At 31.4% G+C, this 21,805-nt stretch overlaps 1 protein-coding gene across 19 annotated transcripts in view; it reads left to right on the forward strand.

Moving 5' to 3' along the window:
- LOC139481922 (kinesin-like protein KIF21A) overlaps positions 1–20,736 on the forward strand; it is a 275,709-nt gene extending 254,973 nt beyond the window's left edge. For 16 of the 19 annotated variants that reach the window (XM_071265486.1, XM_071265470.1, XM_071265469.1 and 13 more), the window contains 9 exons: positions 2,881–3,015; positions 3,561–3,712; positions 4,203–4,386; positions 6,923–7,087; positions 7,679–7,796; positions 8,835–9,005; positions 9,661–9,860; positions 10,956–10,999; positions 16,798–20,736. In XM_071265486.1, the coding sequence (XP_071121587.1) occupies positions 2,881–3,015; positions 3,561–3,712; positions 4,203–4,386; positions 6,923–7,087; positions 7,679–7,796; positions 8,835–9,005; positions 9,661–9,860; positions 10,956–10,999; positions 16,798–16,904 (1,276 nt within the window). In that variant the 3' untranslated portion in view covers positions 16,905–20,736. The remainder of the gene's footprint in view (positions 1–2,880; positions 3,016–3,560; positions 3,713–4,202; positions 4,387–6,922; positions 7,088–7,678; positions 7,797–8,834; positions 9,006–9,660; positions 9,861–10,955; positions 11,000–16,797) is intronic. The other 3 variants (XM_071265480.1, XM_071265484.1, XM_071265485.1) reach the window with 1 other exon arrangement.
- The last annotated feature ends 1,069 nt before the right edge of the window (positions 20,737–21,805 follow it).

Genomic DNA, 21,805 nt, shown 5'->3' on the forward strand with positions numbered 1-21,805 from the left:
AATGAAAGTGCATGTTTCAGGTTAAAGTTTTTGGTCAAGGTAGTTTTTGATGAAGTTGAAGTCCAATCAACTTGAAACTTAGTACACATGTTCCTTATGATATGATCTTTCTAATTTTAAAGCCAAATTAAACTTTTGACCCCAATTTTACGGTCCACTGAACATAGAAAATGAAAGTGCATGTTTCAGGTTAAAGTTTTTGGTCAAGGTAGTTTTTGATGAAGTTGAAGTCCAATCAACTTGAAACTTAGTACACATGTTCCTTATGATATGATCTTTCTAATTTTAAAGCCAAATTAAACTTTTGACCCCAATTTCACGGTCCACTGAACATAGAAAATGAAAGTGCATGTTTCAGGTTAAAGTTTTTGGTCAAGGTAGTTTTTGATGAAGTTGAAGTCCAATCAACTTGAAACTTAGTACACATGTTCCTTATGATATGATCTTTCTAATTTTAAAGCCAAATTAAACTTTTGACCCCAATTTCACGGTCCACTGAACATAGAAAATGAAAGTGCATGTTTCAGGTTAAAGTTTTTGGTCAAGGTAGTTTTTGATGAAGTTGAAGTCCAATCAACTTGAAACTTAGTACACATGTTCCTTATGATATGATCTTTCTAATTTTAAAGCCAAATTAAACTTTTGACCCCAATTTCAAGGTCCACTGAACATAGAAAATGAAAGTGCATGTTTCAGCAAGGATTTGTGTAGTGTTATTAGTACTGTTCAACAATTTGCTTACTATGGACGATTTATTAGTGGAAACACAAGAGTAGCGTTTCTTCAATGCCTTTGTGATGAAACCGGCTATATAATATAGGATAGACTGGTCATTTGTACTAAGATTGGACTGTTGTGTGTCGGATGCTTGCTTGACGACCTTAATTTGCTGCACAAAAAGCTCACCAATAATGTCCTCAATAAATAGTTGGATAAACAAATTCACAACAGTTGGGGTGAATGTTAGACACAATTCAGTTAGCTCTTCTTGAAGTGTGTGGTCACTTCTCAAACGATGTAACTGCCTAAACAGTTGCTCACGATCACTACATGTGGTCAGATTAGTAGAACTTGTTACAAATATGGTTTTAAATCTATTTCCCAATATTGAACGAATAGTTTCAGAAGAAGAAGCAAATTTGCACATAACACTAATGTCATCATTCAGAAGAAAAGGATCATTTTCTATGTTGATTAGGGTTGAAGAAAAGGCTGTTGGAAAGATTGTGTCAAAATCATTTCCACTAAACTGAAGATGTTTCTTCTCACTCTTAGGGTCAGATGTTTTAAATGTTTTGTTCTCACTAGCTTTAGCATCAATGTTGTGCTGTTTTTTTACATGGCCACGAAATCCGGCAATAGTTTTTAATTGTTTTTTACACTCAGGACATGTGTAATAAGTCTGGTCACCTGGACCTGAAGATGTCTTTGGTTTTTTAGGCTTAGAGCAGGTGTCATCACCACTTACATCGCTGTTACTATTGTTGGTGTCATACTCTGTGTATTCACCTAATAAAAAATCAAGATCAATATCGTGATCCCAGGATAAAAAATCTGACATTTTCGATTAACTGATTCATTAATAATAATTATTGTAAGAATTTGTTAACTATTTATCATAAATCATTTTACTCAAAATAAGGACTAGCTTTCGAATTGATCTTTGATCTTGATTAAAAATAGATTTTTATGTAAACAAGTATTATCTTTTATTATTGACTAATTTGTTTATTTAGTTAATCAGGACGATTGATTGAAATGAAACTTAACAGAACAAAGCTTGTAAAAACACTGCCTCTTACACATTTTCAATAATTAGTTAAACACTTTAATTACGCTTGTCATCAAAAGAAAGTGGGAATAAAAAAGAATTAATTAACGTTTGATTAAAAAACTGAACAATTTATTTCATTTGAAACAAAAGAAAAATATCCTTACCACCGCAACACTGTTTAGAAGGAACAAAAACATGAAAACAATTGAATACGTTTTCACAAAATTTACCGGAAAAAATTGTTCCGATATCGTAAGTGACGAGTAGTAGTAGTGGGCTAGTGGCGAGTAGCGAAGTCTCGCCGAAGTATCGCCGCGGAAGAGATTACGATAAACCGCGAGATTCCAATCCTTCTTACTATACAAATCCTTGGTTTCAGGTTAAAGTTTTTGGTCAAGGTAGTTTTTGATGAAGTTGAAGTCCAATCAACTTGAAACTTAGTACACATGTTCCTTATGATATGATCTTTCTAATTTTAAAGCCAAATTAAACTTTTGACCCCAATTTTACGGTCCACTGAACATAGAAAATGAAAGTGCATGTTTCAGGTTAAAGTTTTTGGTCAAGGTAGTTTTTGATGAAGTTGAAGTCCAATCAACTTGAAACTTAGTACACATGTTCCCTATGATATTATCTTTCTAATTTTAATGCCTAATTATATTTTTTATCCAATTTCATGGTCCATTGAACATGGAAAATGATAGTGCGAGTGGGGCATCTGTGTACTTTGGACACATTCTTGTTTATCTCTCTATTGGTATACTAGTACAAATGTTTTATTTAAGGTGGTAACCCAACACCTTCACTAAAATTAATTTGGCTTGTTTAATTTTCATAAAATTTTGACAAAGTATTTATTTTGACCCTTTGAAAAAAATATAAAAATTTCATAAAATTTGAATCAAGCATTTTATCAAAAAAATTATGCTGGTTACATAGCAGTTTGAAAAACACTAGTTTTGATCTTTGAGAAGCTTAATATTCCCTGAACAATACAGTGTCATAAAACATTTAGCTGATATTGCAGAGTTATCTCCCTGTAGTGTTAGGTACCACCTTAAAGTGTAATTAATTATATAATTATATATTTTTTTGTTTTTTTACAGGGATACGACCACATCCTCGGACACAACACCACCCTCGTCACCAACATTATCTCGGAGAGCCAGAGTTGTAGATGACAATGTGTTCTCACGGCTGACTAGTAACACACAGCCCCCATCTTTAAACCCTCCAAATAGGTTTGTGCTATAAGTAGACATAAGAAGATGTGATATGAGGGCTAATGAGACAACTCTCCGTCAATTTCAAATACACAACTTGTAAAAATAAACCATTAAAGGTCAAAGTAAGCCCTTCAACACCCGGCCGGGAGCCTTGGCTCACACCAACCAGCTTAAGCAATTGTTTAAAGTTTTGTTGCTCATATTATTGAGAATCTTATTTGTATCCAATTGATAAAAGTTTAATCCCAGCTGTCAAAAGCTTATAACTATATTTAGGATGAAACTGCAAGAAGTCATCTTTTGAACAGCAACAATATAAAAAAGATGGAGCATGATTGCCAATGAGACAACATTCCATCGGTGACCAATTGGCACAGAAAGTAAAAACTATAGGTCACCATTCGGCCTTCAAGCTTGCTACTATTAAAGGCATGACTGCAATCTTTTTTCTATCTATGAAGAATCATGTAAAAACAAAATTGGGAGAAAACATACAGTAGTAAATTTGACCTAAAACTTCAACTCCTAAAACTTTATACACTCTTAACTCTACTTTTCAGAGGGAATATAGTTCCTAATCCAAATACGGGTAAGATTACAATGACAAGTGGTAAACCGGCTCCTGTCACTTGTACACATATGGCGGAGGGACATTCCAAAGCTGTGTTGTCTGTTTATGCTACTGACGATTTATTGTTTACTAGCAGTAAAGGTAAGTGTATTGGTAAATAGATATTAGAAGATATGGTATGAGTGCCAATGAGACAAATCTCCATCCAAGTCACAATTTGTAAAAGTAAACAAAGGTCAAAGTACGTTCTTCAACATGGAGCCTTGGCTCACACCGAACAGCAAGCTATAAAGGGCCTTAAAAATGACAAATGTTAAACCATTTAAACTGGAAAACCAATGGTCTATTCTATTTAAAAAATGAGAAACACTTATTGAACTACATCATATACATGGAATTGCTTTGCTAGTTAAAAAAAATACATTTTCAATAAAATGTAGTAATTTAAGATAGAAAGCAAAATCATTTATTTTTAGCAATTCAGAGAAAAGACAAGAAAAAATTATTTATCATTTTTAAATATTTTTTATATATTTTCAAAATGTATGTGCAATAAATATTACTGTGTTATTTGGATACATTGAAAGAATGTATTTGATATATATAACATGACAAAACCTTTATATTGTAGATCGCACAGCTAAAGCGTGGGATCTCCAGACAGGAAAAGAGGTCATGTCTTTTGCTGGCCATCCTAACAATGTTTTATCTGTGAAATATAATGAACTGTTGAATCTTGTATTTACTGTGTCACAGTCTTATATTAATGTGTGGGATTATCGTATGAATGCCACTCAGTGTATCAAAACATTAAGGTAAGCTATTTTTCTCTCACTTTTTTAAGAAAACTGCTGCCATTTTCAAAGTGTGGCTATGTTGCAATAATCTGTTTGTTTTTATGCCCACCTACGATAGTAGAAGGGCATTATTATGCCCACCTAGTAGAAGGGCATTATTATGCCCACCTACGATAGTAGAAGGGCATTATGTTTTCTGGTCTGTGCTCCGTTCGTTCGTCCGTTTGTCCGTCCATCCGTCCGTCGGTCCGTTCGTCTGTGCGTCTGTTCAGGTTAAAGTTTTTGGTCAAGGTAGTTTTTGATGAAGCTGAAGTTCAATCAACTTGAAACTTAGTATACTTGTTGCTTATGATATAATCTTTCTAATTTTAAAGCCAAATTAGACTTTTGACCCCAATTTCACGGTCCACTGAACATAGAAAATGAAAGTGGAAATTTCAGGTTAAAGTTTTTGGTCAAGGTAGTTTTTGATGATTAAGCTGAAGTCCAATCAACTTGAAACTTAGTACACTTGTTGCTTATGATATGATCTTTCTAATTTTAAAGCCAAATTAGACTTTTGACCCCAATTTCACGGTCCACTGAACATAGAAAATGAAAGTGGGAGTTTCAGGTTAAAGTTTTTGGTCAAGTTAGTTTTTGATGAAGTTGAAGTCCAATCAACTTGAAACTTAGTACACTTGTTGCTTATGATATGATCTTACTAATTTTAAATTCAAATTAGACTTTTGACCCCACTTTAACAGTCCATTGAACATAGAAAATGAAAGTGGGAGTTTCAGGTTAAAGTTTTTGGTCAAGGTAGTTTATGATGAAATTGAAGTCCAATCAACTTGAAACTTAGTATATATGTTTTCTATAGTATAATCTTTCTAATTTTAATGCCAAATTAGATAATTACCCAATTTCACGGTCCATGGAACATGGAAAAGGATAGTGCGAGTGGGGCATCAGTGTACTGTGGACACATTCTTGTTTCATCTGTTTGTATAACAAATATTTTAAAGCCCCACCTAGGGGCATTATGTTTTTCAGTCTGTGCCTCTGTTCGTTTGTTCATTAATCTGATTGTCAGTCAATCTGTTGGTTCATCTGTCCCACTCAAGGTTAAAGTTTTTAGTCAAGGTAGATTTTGATGAAGTCCAATCAATTTGAAACTTAGTACGCATGTTTCCTATGATTTGATCTTTCTTATTTTAATGCGAAATCAGTGTTTTGACCCCAACTTCACAGTCTGCTGAACATAAAACTTGTAGTGTGATTGAGGCATCCGTGTACTATGGACACATGCTTAGATATAGGAAGATGTGGTGTGAGTGCCAATGAGACAACTCTCCATCCAAATAACAATTGATAAAATTAAACCATTATAGGTAAATGTCAGCCTTCAACACAGAGCCTTGGCTCACAACAAACAACAAGTTATAAAGGGCCCAAAAATTACTAGTGTAAAACCATTCAAACAGGAAAACCAACGGTCTAACACATTCTTGTTTATATTTGACGTAATTGCGACAATGACCTACCAAATTATTCACTGGTAAAAAAGTTTTAAAAGGCCACAAAAAAAATGAATAAATTTGAACAACTCATATACAAACTAGATAAGTTTGTGCAAGTACAAGTGACATATCAAAACCATATGATATACGCTTTAGCCAACAGAAAACAAAATTATATTAAATAGTCCCATTCTGGAAATGAAAGCACTTAACTTTGAACAAAAAACATCCAGTAAAAGTTTAGTAAGTTCAGTACTATGAAAATTTGGCATCAGCATGATTTCTCCCTTATCATGTTAATATCATTTAAAAACTAATAAAATGTATAAATAGGATTATATGAATAAATTTTAACAACACTAAACCATTAAGTTGGGAATAATATTCTTTCAAATCTTGTATGATTTTATATAATCCTGTATAAATAACATACAAATGTACTTTAGAAATCAATAAAACAAAGACAGCACTAATCTGTATGAAGTAAGGAGATGTGGTATGATTGACAATTGAAATGAGATGACATTCCACCAATGTGACCTGCTTAAAGGACATTAATGGACACATCTAACACATGCCAGCAATAGCACAGTAAACACTGATACCTAAAGCTTGTTAAAAAGCTGTATTTGTAGATTGACAAAATCAGTTGTAAGCCTAATGTTCAGTTCAAACACTTCCAAAAGGATTTATAGTCAAATATATTTTTCATAAAGATATTGTAGACCAGATGAAAATGAAGAGATTATTGCACTTGCATTCTCTTTTATCTTAAGAATTTTTATACGAAAGTTGTTACCTTTAGTGATATTATCCAGTCAGCTTATACTCTTTGATGCACATGAAGAATTTTTCTAAATACTTTGAAAAATAGAGTTCTCCTGTTCAAACAGTGTCACCTCCGAAGAATTTATTTTATATCAGTTTATTGTAGTAACATTCTTTTACGATGAACTGTAAATATAACTCATTTAGTGAAAGAATCAGCTGAATGTATCTATGTCTAGTATTTCTGGAACCTTATAACTTTATCTTAAACCATCTTTTTTCAGTTCGTCTGGTTTAACACACGATGGTCCTGTAAACTTCCAGTCTGGTATAAGACAGAGTGAACTACCTCCAGGGGAACATAATATCAATGACATAGCTCTAGGTTGTGATGGCTATACATTATACAGTGCTACAGGCAGTATGGTCAGAGTTTGGGATCTTACGACGTAAGTTTTGAGCAATTTTCTTATTTATTTCATGCAATTATCTCCCCTTACCTATTAAAAGGTTTATAACTTACATTCAGTAAAATCATCTAATTCCTCTTCACACATAAGTAGTTTTGCTAGATAGTTAAACTGAAAAGTCAGAAATATTCTTGTTTAAACAGACATAAATTAAGACAATAGTAGTGTACCGCTGTTCAAAAGTTATAATTTGATTGAGAAAAAACAACTTAGTGTAAACAATATTTTTATTCAACATAAACACTGATGTGCAACAAAAGCAAACACAAACATTTATAGAAATGACTATCTGATACAACTGCCATATTCATGACTTAGAACTGGGCAATTTAAGAAAAATAAGTGGGTTGAACCTGATTTTATGGCTAGCCAAACCTCCTGCTTATATGGCAATGTTAGCGTTTTAAAAAGTAAAAGTTTAATTAAAAAAAAAACATTGATTTAGAATAAGGTTCCAGAATTTAGTTTTTATGAATGCTTCTTATAATGTAGCCTTTTTTATAACCTTTTAATTAATCAATGGAAGTCATTAAATTTGACAGCAATTATTAAATCATGTTTGTTTTATAGTTTCAGTGCAATAGGTAAATTAAATGGTGGGCATCAAGCAGCAGTTATGGTGTTAGCTGTGGAACAACAAAAGGATAATGATGTTGTCATAACTGGTTCTAAAGATCATTATATAAAAGTAGGTACCAGTAAAGATAAGGAAAAATGTCCTTAAATTTTTTTTAGCTCACCTGACCTGAAAGGCATAACTTGGCGTCCATCGTCCGTAAACTTTTACAAAAATCTTCTACTCTGAAACTACCGGGTCAAATTTAACCAAACTTGGCCACAATCATCATTTGGGGGGGGGGGGGGGGGAGGGGTTAAATTTTTAATCGGTCAAGATCTATCTGCCCTGAAATTTTCAGACAATTTGGACAACCTGTTGTTGGGTTGCTGCTCCTGAAATTAGTAATTTTAAGGAAATTTTTCAGATTTTGGTTATTATCTTGAATCTTTTTATAGATAGATATAAACTGTAATAAGCAATAATGTTCAGCAAAATAAGATCTACAAATAAGTCAACATGACCAAAACTGTCAATTGACCCCTTAAGAAGTTATTGCCCTTTATAGCCAATTTTTAACAATTTTCATAAATATTTGTAAATTTTTTGAAAATATTTTCCACTGTAATTACTGGGCCAAGTTTATTATAGATAGACATAATTGTAACAACAAGAATGTTCAGTAAAGAAAGATCTATAAACACATCACCATCACCAAAAAAGAATTTTGTCATGAATTTATCTGTGTCAATTGTTTAATATGCACATGGACCAGGTGAGTGCCACAGGCTCTTGAGAGCCTCTAGTTTTTAAAAGTATATATGAATCCAATATGATACAATACAAAGTTTTAATTGTCAATTGTGACACACAGTAATGAGCTGCACAATAAAACTTCATTACATGTTTATAACAATGACTATTATTAATATTAAACAAAAATTAATCTCAAATCAGATACCACTACAAAAGTTTTCTTTACAGAGGTACCATACAGACCCTCATAAAAGTGGATCCTGAAAATTAAAAAAAAGTTACACCTGCAAAAGTTGTTTTCAAATTATTTGGAACTAAGTACAATAAAAATTAGAAGTTTCAATTTGAAAGTGTTGAAATACAGATATATTGTTTGAAAAATATTTAAAACTGATATATGTAATTTTTTTCCAGATTTTTGAAGTAACAGACGACAAGGCAGGGGTGTTAACTCCTAAGTATAATTTAGAACCACCCCATTATGATGGTATACAGTCGTTAGCTATAAAAGAAAATATTTTATTTAGTGGTTCCAGAGATACTTGTATAAAAAAGTGGGATTTAAAAACACATACTTTAAAACAGGTAAGTTGTAAAGTCAAGAACCTCTTGTATTGACATAGTAACATGCTTACCTTGAGTGCACAACTTTGGTCACCAACTAGCACTCTCAAAACTTTTGAAATTGATCAAAATTGGTAATTTTCTGCTTCTTTTCTTAGAGTAAAAACAAAAACTACTGGACATTCAAAAAGTTCTGTATCTAGAATAGGTAACTTGTATTTTTCCACACTTCTGTTTTATTAACTACACATGTAATACATTAAATATCCAATCTGCATTTTATATCTATTACGAGACATTAAAGACGTTATATAAAGCATTTCATAGTTTGAGATAAATATCATTATAAGATAAAGAAAACTGATTTGTAGATATAGGAAGATGTGGTGTGAGTGCCAATGAGACAACTCTCCATCCAAATAACAATTTAAAAAAAGTAAACCACTTTTTTGATTTTCATGCTTTCAGTCTATGTTTGCTGAATCTCACTAACAGCATCACAAAAATTGTTTACAAACTAAAATGTTTCACCTCTATATAAATAATTATTCAATGCCAAGAGTCTTTGAAGGAAAACAATATAAATTTATACAATGTGTTTTCAACATTTTCTGAAAATGTATTGACTTTATAGTCCAAGGGAGATAACTTATCTCTCTCTTAAATATTTTTCCAGTCTATAAACCAAGCACATAAGGACTGGATATGTGGATTAAGTTTTATACCTGATTCTAATATTGTATTGAGTGGATGTCGGGGCGGATATCTTAAGTTGTGGAATGTGGATAACTGCCATTGTATGGGTGAAGTAAAGGCTCATACATCACCTATCAATGCCATAGCAACCAATGGGTCGGCCATATTTACCGCCTCTAAGTAAGTATATATAAAAGTTGGCTAATCTCTAATAAAATTAGATTAGCTAATCTCTAAGAAAAATTGTTAGCTAATCTTTTTGCTGATAAGATGGTTTTGATATAAAATGGGTAGAATTATATTTCTTTTCATCATTTCCTGTATTGGAATCATTCAATGACAAAAAAATGTTATGTGGCCAGTAAGGAGGACGGGGTAAAGGGGGATATTCAACAGAGACTATCAAAAGTCCTAGGTTAGTAAATTAAAGGCAAGAATTTTGTCATGTATTTAATGAGATATGACATCATGTTTAAACAATTTGAAAAATAATATATTTGACTATTATCTTAGTTGGAAATTAACAAAAAATGATAAAGGTTTTTACTATCATAAATGTTCTTGTTCAATTATTAACCTACATCAGATAACTAGCGATATGAAGACTACTTTGAAAAAAAATATGTATCCCTGCCCTTTCAAAGAAAACGTATATTCATCCCTTATCTGAACCTAAATTGGACCATAAAGTGGAAAATATATGTTTATGATAAATATAATTAAGTAATGACTAATATTTTTTCAGTCTATGAAGAAATAACATAAAAAATTTGGTGCACACTGAATAACGCACGTAGCCGGTTATTTAACAGTGTGCACCAAATTTTTTATGTTATTTCGAATAGACAGACAAAATATTACAGTCATTTCTTATAATTTAATTCTAAAATCCATTTTAAACCGTAGAAAACCATGAAAAAACGTTGATGACGTCACGGTCACATGACTAAATTATGTCTTTGGGCTGATAACAAAATAACGTCAGCCAATCAGAAGACACGTTACATCCAAAATTAAATTAATGAGATGTAAAAGGAAATGATATGCATTAGATTTACCGTCTACATGCATTTTTCGTCTATTGAAGGTCCTCATTAAGAAACTTAAGAATGCGAGTGGATCCTTACATCATTAACTATTTCTCATATTGCATTCATTTAATTGTAGTCAGCTGTATCATATAAAAATCTTCAATCATATTTAAACATCTTAAAAGTGGGAGGATAAATTTCAGACAAAAAATTTAACATTGTTGCATTTATTTCTTTTTTCCAGTGATTCTGCAGTGAAAATCTGGCAGTTTAACAGAATACAAACATGTGAATTTTATATTTGATACTTTCCTCGTTTTTTGCTTAGTTTTCCATTGCACGATCATTGTCAATTATTATCTTTCCTTCAAATCCACTATTGTGGATAAATCCTTCCAAATCCACCATTGTGGATGGATGTATCCTAATTTTATGTATAATGAAGAAATGTATGCACAGAAAGTATTAAGTAGATTGTCACACATAAAATCATATGAAATCTGCATTTATTGGAATATAATTCCACCACTAGTGTATAATGTATTTGATGGACGTGATTGTTGAACTGCATGTGTATTTTCCAATTTCAAATGGTATAGAAATTTCTTTCTGTTTTTCTCCGTATTTCTTCTGTCTTCTATCAATCATTTATCTTATTCTCAATGCTGACAGATTGATGTGTCTTTTTCTCGTTTACCACTAAATGTACTCAGAAAAGTTTACACAAGACTCCTCTTTGTATATATGAGAATGTGGATGTGTTTTGATGAATCGAGAAATAATGGGTTTAAATGAAAAGATTAGAGAAATGAGACCTTAAGATATAGAATAGAGATTAATATGCATATAAAGATTTAAGATAAATGGCATTCAAAATTAAAGAATTATAAAAAAATTATGAACCCCCCCTTTCCAGACCATCATATGCTTATGCAATGAAAAATTCAGGAGTTTCAAATAAGGGTAAACATTCCTTACTTTGGTACTTTTAACAATTAGACTTTTTTCCAATATTGTCCATCAAGTAACTGCTATCAGCCATGCAATAACGCATTCACCATAAGTCATAGGTTCATACACATATGGGAACTATTTGTAAAAATCATCACATTTAAGCTTCAATCATAACATAAAAAAATATAATCCCCATATACATAGGTCACCTACATTTATCAAATTTATAAAATAACAAACTCCTCAAAGAAGTCATTTAAAAACATCATAATGATATCCATTCCATTAAAATTTCATGTAGTATATACCCATTCATCTATATTCACGATATATACTGCATATATGTATCATCTCCATGAATACTTGTCATTTGGATTACACGACTTAGAAGTTTGTCACATAATGTGTTATAAATAGAACATAAGCAATATATTCAGTTTTCTGAAATAAAAGAGCTGTGGTATTTTGACATGATTTTATTAATAATGGTCTATAAAAAAGTAATGTGATATAGGTTCCATGTCCAATTTTTACCAAGTGTAAAAAGTGAAATGTGTAGGTGATGGTTTTATTGGTTATACACTGCTGTTATGACAATCAAATTGTGTTGTGTGTATATAAAGGTGTGTCACTTAGTATATGTATAAACACATTGGTGATTCATGATGCATGATGTGTCTTCATGTATGTTAGTACAGTGTGTCTTGTGATTTGTTTACTTAGGATTTTTTATTTGAAATGGTGCAAGATCTGAAAAATAAAGTGATTATCATTGTAGACAAACTGTTTAAAATTTTAAACATGATTTTCATTTTACATAAACTTTTTTAGCTCACCTGGCCTAAAAGGCCATGTGAGCTTTTCTCATCACTTGGCGTCCGTCGTCGTCGTCTGTCGTCGTTAACAATTTTTCAAACATCTTCTCCTCTGAAACTACTGAATGGATTTGAATGAAACTTAAAATGATTGTTCCTTAGATTATCCTGCACAAAGTGTGTGCTTCGATTTCTGATCCGTCAAAAAACATGGCCGCCGTTACTTAAAATAGAACATAGGGGTCAAATGCAGTTTTTGGCTTATATCTCAAAAATGGAAGCATTTAGAGCAAATCTGACATGGGGTAAAAATGTTCATTAGGTCAAAGATCTATAAGCCCAGAAATTTTCAGATGAATCAAACAAACCATTGTTGGGTTGCTGCCACTTAATTGGTAATTTTAAGGAAATTTTGCAGTTTTTGGTCATTATCTTGAATATTATTATCGATGAAGATAAACTGTAAACAGCAAAAATGATCAGCAAAGTAAGATCTACAAATAGGTTAATATGACCAAAATTGTCAATTGACCCCTTAAGGGGTAAATTTCCTTTAATGACAATTTTTCACAATTTGTTCATTATATTTGCTAACTTTAAAAAATCTTCTCCTCTGAAACTACTGAATGGATTTGGATGAAACTTAGCATGATAGTTCCTTAGATTATCCTGCACAAAGTGTGTGCTTCGATTTTTGATCCGTCAAAAAACATGGCCGCCCTTACTTTAAATAGAACATAGGGGTCAAATGCAGTTTTTGGCTTATATCTCAAAAACGAAAGCATTTAGAGCAAATCTGACATGGGGTAAAAATGTTCATTAGGTCAAGATCTATCAGCCCTGAAATTTTCAGACGAATCAAACAAACCATTGTTGGGTTGCTGCCACTTAATTGGTAATTTTAAGGAAATTTTGCAGTTTTTGGTCATTATCTTGAATATCATTATAGATAAAGATAAACTGTAAACAGCAAAAATGATCAGCAAAGTAAGATCTACAAATAGGTTAATATGACCAAAATTGTCAATTGACCCCTTAAGGGATAAATGTCCTTTAATGACAATTTTTCACAATTTGTTCATCATATTTGCTAACTTTAAAAAATCTTCTCCTCTGAAACTACTGAATGGATTTGGATGAAACTTAGCATGATAGTTCCTTAGATTATCCTGCACAAAGTGTGTGCTTCGATTTTTGATCCGTCAAAAAACATGGCCGCCCTTACTTTAAATAGAACATAGGGGTCAAATGCAGTTTTTGGCACACATGTCTAGCTGACAGGTGTCATCTAACCTTGACCTCATTTTCATAATTCAGTGGTCAAAGTTAACTTTTTTAGTTTTGGTCTATTTTTTTAATACTTTATGCATTAGGTCAACTATATTTGGTGTATGAAAATATTTTATGATCTATATCGTCGCTGTTATGCAAAAACCTCGTATCTAAGGTTTTCATAATTTTACACCAGGCAATAAAAACTGATTTTTTTTATCGATTATTTAGAATTAAATATTTATGTTCCAATGTATGCAAAAATATCGTATCTTCTAACCAATCAATTACCAAGGCGAGCAAAAATTTCTGCACCTATATTGTATTTTCAAAGCTTTTCATTATTTCTAAGCTATACATAATATATTAGACAATAAATTGACAAAACTGTACCTTTTATAATCTCAGCAGCTAGTGCCATCTTTTTTTTTTCTTTTGGGATATGATATTTTCGCACAACAAAATGTCTCACCAATCCGACTACACTTTTTCGTCACTTGTCAGAATTCGGGTTAATGATTGGTTAGAAGATCAGATATTTTCGCATTCAGTGGAACATACATATTTAATTCTTAATAATCGATAAAAAGATTTCCGCAAAAAATTGAGATACGAGGTTTTTGCATAACAGCGACGATATGTCGGTTACGCAGGTTTTATTTGAACTTGACCTCATTTTCACAGTCCATTGCTAAGTTTTAAGTGTTTGTGTTTTGGTCTCATTTTCTTTATTTATAAACAGTAAGTCATATATATTTGTAATATTGAAGAATTGTTAGCTGTACATGTTTGCCTGGCATGGTTCAATATGTTCAATAAGGCATTGTTTACCAGGTGAGCGATTCAGGCTCTTGAGAGCCTCTTGTTTGTTTTTCTTTTGCCTGCTGAAGATAAATAAATAATGCTAGAGTGCAAAATAGTATGTCTGATATAAACAAAAGTGTGCATATCAAATTAAAAGTAATATTTCCACAAGCAGACCTTAACTAATTTCATATATGTCAAAAAAAAACGACCGCAAAAATTGGAAAATGTTTTGGTCATATATTGATATGACGTTGGCGTCGTCGTCCAAAGACATTTGGTTTTCGCACTATAACTTTAGTAAAAGTAAATAGAAATCTATGAAATTTAAACACAAGGTTTATGACCATTAAAGGAAGGTTCAGATTGATTTTGGGAGTTTTGGTCCCAACAGTTTAGGAATTAGGGGCCAAAAAGGGCCCAAAAAGCATTTTTCTTGGTTTTCACACAATAACTTTAGTATAAGTAAACAGAAATCTATGAAATTCTAACATACGGTTTATGACCATAAAAGGAAAGTTGGGATTGATTTTGGGAGTTTTGGTCCCAACAGTTTAGAAATTAGGGGCCAAAAAAAAGTCCCAAATAAGCATTTTTCTTGGTTTTTGCACAATAACTTTAGTATAAGTAAATAGAAATCTATGAAACTTTAACATAAGGTTTATGACCATAAAAGGAAGGTTGGAAGTGATTTTGGGATTTTTGGTCCCAATAGTTCAGGAATTAGGAGCCAAAAGGGTCCAACATTAAACTTTGTTTGATTTCATCAAGAAAAGAATTATTGGGGTTCTTTGATATGCCAAATCTAACAGTGTATTTAGATTCTTAATTTTTTGTCCTGTTTTCAAATTGGTCTACATTAAGGTCCAAAGAGTCCAAAATTAAACTAAGTTTGATTTTAACAAAAATTGAATTCTTGGGGTTCTTTGATATGCTGAATCTAAACATGTACTTAAATTTTTGATTATGGGCCCAGTTTTCAAGTAGGTTCACATCGGGGTCCAAAATTAAACTTTGTTTGATATCAACAAAAATTGAATATATGGGGTTCTTCAATATGCTAAATTTAACCATGTATTTAGATTTTTAATATGTGGGCCCGGTTATTAAATTGGTCCACATTGAGGTCTAAAGGGTCTAAAAGTGAACATTATTTGATTTCATCAAAAATTGAACTCTTGGGGCTCTATGATATGCTGAATCTAACCATGTATTTAGATTTTGGATATCGGACCATAATAGGTAAATGTCCAATTTAAAATTTTAAGTTTTTATGTTTAAGTTCTTAGACCACATTTATTCTGTGTCAGAAACCTATGTTGTGTCAACTATTTAATCACAATCCAAATTGAGAGCTGTATCAAGCTTAAATTTTGTGTCCATACTTGCCCCAACTGTTCATTGTTCGACCTCTGCTGTCGTATAAAGCTGCGCCCTGTGGAGCATCTGGTTCAAAATATAATCCCAAGCGTCAAAATAATATTCGATATAATCTAAAGCTGACAAGAGTGAAGTAGCATACACTGTATATTAAAAAATTATTGTGTTCATTTATTATTGCAATGTTTGAAGAATTGACATAAATGAGAGATTAACTATTGCAATTTCATGAAAATTTGAATGCAAATGTATGCCTTATATATCAGAAAAAGAGTTCTTTTATTGAAATACTCATCTAGAGGCATAGTTCTCATTAATGAAAACCTCACATAGATTTCTGAATTAACAGTATCAGGTTATTTTCATATTTTGTTTTACAAGGTTAAGTTGAAGAAGAATCTTGTCTGTGTTCAATGATTCCTTTTATGACCTTGAACAAAGCTTTTGATTGGATGATGAAATGTTTGCATAGAGTATTTTCATGGCAAAATGGCTTTTGCAAACAAAGGAAAAATAAAACAAGCTAAAATCGCTAGATATACATTGTGTTTTGCTTTGTCTGTTGTGAAGTTTGTTTTTCATAGAATATTTCATTTTGAATCTATGCCATTTACTCTTTATTTGCAGTTGATTATGTTTTTCTTACAGATTTGTTGAATCTGGCTTCAAATGTTTTCAATGTAATATTTGTTTTAATGATAGGATGGAGCCTAATGCACCTATATCGTTGTCAAAAATATCAAATACTTTGAGTAGCCAGATTCAACAACCATTTTATTTTATCTATTATTTCATACATGTGAATTTCATTTCTCGTTTTATTTAGTTGCTTCATTTTGCTTTTTTTATTTGCACTTCTAGTGACCACACTGTGGGAATCTGGCGGACCAAATCCGGACTGGAAACCCCGGACACATCAATTGAGCAGTCCTAAAAGTAAAAACTATATGTACAAGAGGTACAGATAACACGCACTGAAATTAACTTAAAAAAATAATAACAAACATTTGGAAACAGCAAACGATAACCAGGAAGTGAATAGACTGTTCCTGGTAACTCAGCAGACACAGGGTACCAGAATGTATCATACTGGATAAATTCCAAAAGGGAGATAATTCATTCCAATTTCATTCATACATTTTAACAGAGGGTGCTTTTGTACAAATTGGGTACCGGTAGATCAAATTGATATGTTTATGTATTTCACCTGTATTTCTCCATCAAAAAGTGTCATGATATAATTGTTATATCTGAATTACCATAATATAAGAAGCAAGATGCATAAATTAGTTGAGATTGATCCAATTACGATTGAAAAGGTCAGTTATTAGTGTACATTAAAATGGCATTACATGAAGGATGGTTAACTATTTTGTAATTTACTGCAAAACCTAAATTTAGGTAGTTCTTTGTTATATTTATCATTCAATTACACATACAACTGCTATAAATCAAATAGTTCTGCAAGTGATCATTGAAATAGAAATATATGTTTCACAACAAAGGACTTGCTATGCTAAGGAACTTATTTGCCCAAATAAGGTAGTCGCTCAAAATCCTGGGAATTATACATGAAATAGTTTTTCACATACTTTAAATATTCACTGAGATTATGAGATGAATAAAAGAAGGAACTTATTGGATATCTATTCTTAAATGACTAAATACTGCTAGGTTTGGCCATAAATGGTGATTTAGAAATGCCAACAGTATGCAAGTATAATATAATGGTTTTGGTATACATGGCAGAAGCTCTGCTCTGATAAATGACCTACTTCTAATTCTCAATATGTCAATAAAAATATATCATAAAAACACAAAAAGTAGGATGTTGCAATTTTTATTTTTTAAGCAATATTTAGACTTATAATGTTTCTGTTTGACATTAAGAAGTATGGCATTTTCAAAACATTCACAAATATAATAGATTAAAAGTTTTGGTTTCAGTGAAATTCCAGCATAAAAATGCCCTTATAAACACATCCTTTTTGACTGCTATATGCTTTAACTTTATGCTCCTAAAATGTGCTGCTCATTTATATGTTGTTTATTTATGCTCAATTCTGTTTTTATCTCTTTTTTAAGGCCAAAAAACAAGTCAGTTTTAAGATTTTCATCTTTTGGTACCAACAAAGTTATATTTGTTATTAAATGAAAACAACTTTTATACTATTTTCTAAGATGATTCAGAATCAAATATTTGTAGTATTTCATTATTTTTTCTTAGTTTCTCAAGTAAATAGTTTCCTTTTTAAGGTTATATTTAAAATATATAAAGGATGGAAATCTTAAAAATGATATAGTTTGGCCAAGTTTTGAAATATATTGTTAATATATTTTTTTTTATAAAGAAGTAGATATTTTTACTTTCTTCTCAAAAATGTAATGCCAGAGGGATCTCATATTTGTTATTAATTTTGTAGTCTGTGTATTAATTCATCTGCATACTATAGTTTGTCGTATAAAAATGAGTTTGAATCATGTAATTGTTATTCATTTTGTCATTTTGGGACCAAATATTTTTGTAATATGGCTGTTTATTTACACTGTTTATTTTCCTTAAAACCAGATCAACAGCATTAACCTTCATTACACAATTGAATTAAATTAAATTAGACATACTGGTCTAGTGTGTCAGTATGGGCTATAGGTGGAATTTCGGTGTCCATCACTGTCTGTTAACAGCCTTCCATAAAGCTAGCTTCAATTGTAGATAAATGCATGTACTTCGATCTTCGAAATGTTAAAAATGTTGAATTAAGAGCTATGATTTATTTGTTATTGCTTAAGAATAAGAAGATTTGCAGACCCCCCTCCCCTCCTTCCCCCTATTTCAAAAAAGGTACATAGCTATAAAGATGACTAAGCTGCCACTGGATATATATTCTACACCATTAGTTAATATATAATTTATTTACATGCAAGCCTTAGAACAAAGTAGATATGAGAGGCTTGACATTTTAATCTTATTTGGTACTAAGTATGCTAACCAGTTCATGAGGTTAAAGATACCAGATTGATGATACAGTCTCTAGTTTTGTTAATAATGATTTTATATATTAGTGCTGTCCGAATTACTTTTTGTGCAAAGGGTACTTATTATTTTGACATGATCTCAAAATCAGTTGCAAGGTATTTTACATGGTAAAATTAAATTAACTAAATGTTTTCATTACATCAGCAAATGGACGTTACTGTGTTTCAGGTTCTATAAAAAAGAATTCTTTTAATGTCAGATGTTACTTAGCCAAACTTATTTATAAAACTGATGATAATTGTTTAAATGCGTGAAAGTTTAAATAAAGGGGCACATTCCAATTTTGATCTGTTTTGAATTATGAATTATGAAATTAGTTTATGTTTATTTATATGAAACAGTTATTTTAACACATACTGTAAGCTCCCAGCATCTGGTATGATAACCATGGAGATTATTGGTAAAAAATTGTTACAATTAATCCCCCCCCCCCTTTTTTCCCTTGAATATGTTTGTTGAATTATTCTTTTTTTATAGAGCACATTTTTCTTAAGTTCTTTAAAGTATGTTTAAAGATGTTTTGTTGTTATCATATCTATTATTCCATTATAATCTCTAGTCCAATATAAAAAAATAACCTCAATATTTAATCAGTGTATAATGGTAACTAAGTACAATGTTCAACCTCTCCATCTTGATTTTGTATGTTCTTATTGAATTGTCCACTACACGTTACAGTGGGAAAGCAGTGTACACCATTTATTTAAACCAATAAGGTTCATAGACAGGTCATCCAACATATCTATAATATTGTTATCATTATCAATATTATAAATGATTATTACAGTGTTATATGTTAAGTTTGTATGATAATATTGCTTCAAGTCATCACTGTGATAATTTTGTAATTATATATGTTATATTGGCTGTAATTTTTTTGTATAAGTTGTATGGACATAACACATCCCAAATGTTATTTTGGTACATTGTATTAACTGTTTTGTTTTTGTTGATTATATAGACAAAGTGATTATGACATTTTTGTTAAATAGCTGCCTTGGCCTTCAATATTGTTAACTTAATGAAATTGTGTTTCCGCTGCTTCTTATTGTTAATTATCCCCCACTGTCAGGTTGGATTTCTTTGAAATCTGTCAATTTTAGTTAAATTACCTTGATTTCAATTATTTTTTTTACATTTGTCACATGGTATCCCTTAAACTAGGAACCTTTTAACCACTTTTGCCATCCTACTATTGGGTAGTATTTTGAGTAAACATGCATCACAAATTGAAAGTAGTGTACTATTCATTAATATTTATGGGATTTTGTGGTATTAATATTCATAGATTTCCAGGAGAATATGAACCATTAATTTACATGTTCAAAGATGAACCAGTTTTCTTTAGACCTTTTTAATTCAGTTTTTGCAAAACAATGAAATCAAATATCTCTGAATACAACTTTTTCCCTAAATCCACAAAAATAAGTAACCATGGAAATAAAAAATCCACTGTAATTGATAACATTGTTTAACTTGATAAGGGGTAAATAATTGATCTTAGGCGACTTGTATGTGAATATGAAATACCAACATAAAGTTACACCACTTACATAAACTTGATCAGGAAGTTCAAGATACTTCTGTGAGATTTTTTCAGTGTAAACACATCAAGACTTGTCTCAGACTTATCTGTAACCATAGTAACCCATACCAATGCTTTTGTCTCGGATTTTGTTGTACTTATCAGGGATATATATTGTATGTAAATAATGTCAGTTATGATGGTGCAGATGTACCAAAATAAAGTTATATATATTTTCTTTGAGTGTTATCAGTTTTGTCTAATTTGCAATTACATTTATATAATATAGGTATTGCTTTTCTAGCTGGCATAGTGGTTCACATTGAAATAAGAAGACGTTGTATGATTGCAAATGTGACAAATCTCTAACCTAGACCAATCGATGTACAAGTCAGCATTAACAGACCAGGGTATGGCCTACAACAATGAGCAAAGTCCATACTGCATAACAAGCTGATGATTTGAACTGATAAATGTTAAACAATTAAAACGAGAAAAGTAACAGCCTGATTTATGTCCAAACCAAAAACAATCTAAATGATATAAAACAACAAATGACAACTACTAAGTACAGACGCCACATGCAGAATGTGACTGGGATAACATGTTTTCCAGTGTCCTACCCTTTGCCTTAGATTTGACAATGGTTTTAACAGCGCAATTTAAGAACAAACTAAGAAACAAACAAAATTATGGAAAAGTGCTTTAGGTCATCATAACGATACAAAGTACAAAAACAACTAGCAAAAGCACTAAAGACATGAAGTTAAGAACTGAGAGAACTCACTGTTCCTGAAAGCTAGTTCCAAGCCAATGACAGGTAATAAAAAAAATGTGTCTAGGACTAAAATGTCAATCTGAACACATCCATCATCCATTAGATAAAGTTAAGAGACGTCATTAAGTGTCAGGAAAAAAAACATAATTTTGTGCAAAGCAAAAATATAGGAATCCACATTCTGTATATGACAGGTCAGAAGTATTTAGTGTAAGGATTGAGTGTGATGCTGCATTAGTCTATTTGACATGACTTATAGACAAGACGTCACTGATACAATGGTATGGTGGTTTGGGTGTTTTTTTTCTGGATTAAACCTATTCCTTGATGCCAATACTATATAAGCATATAAGAAGAAAAAAGTACAGAGGAGTATATCTTGTGATTAAGGTGACAACATCAATATTTTAGAACAGATAACGAAAAACAGTGAATGAGTCAAAGAGAGAACCTATAAAGAAACAGAAAAAACAGCATAAGGCTACAAATGGATCTGCAGCGACACTAAATCCCAAAACTTAACAAATGA

Source organism: Mytilus edulis, chromosome 7, assembly GCF_963676685.1.
Source record: "Mytilus edulis chromosome 7, xbMytEdul2.2, whole genome shotgun sequence".
Taxonomy (NCBI): Eukaryota; Metazoa; Mollusca; class Bivalvia; order Mytilida; family Mytilidae; genus Mytilus; species Mytilus edulis.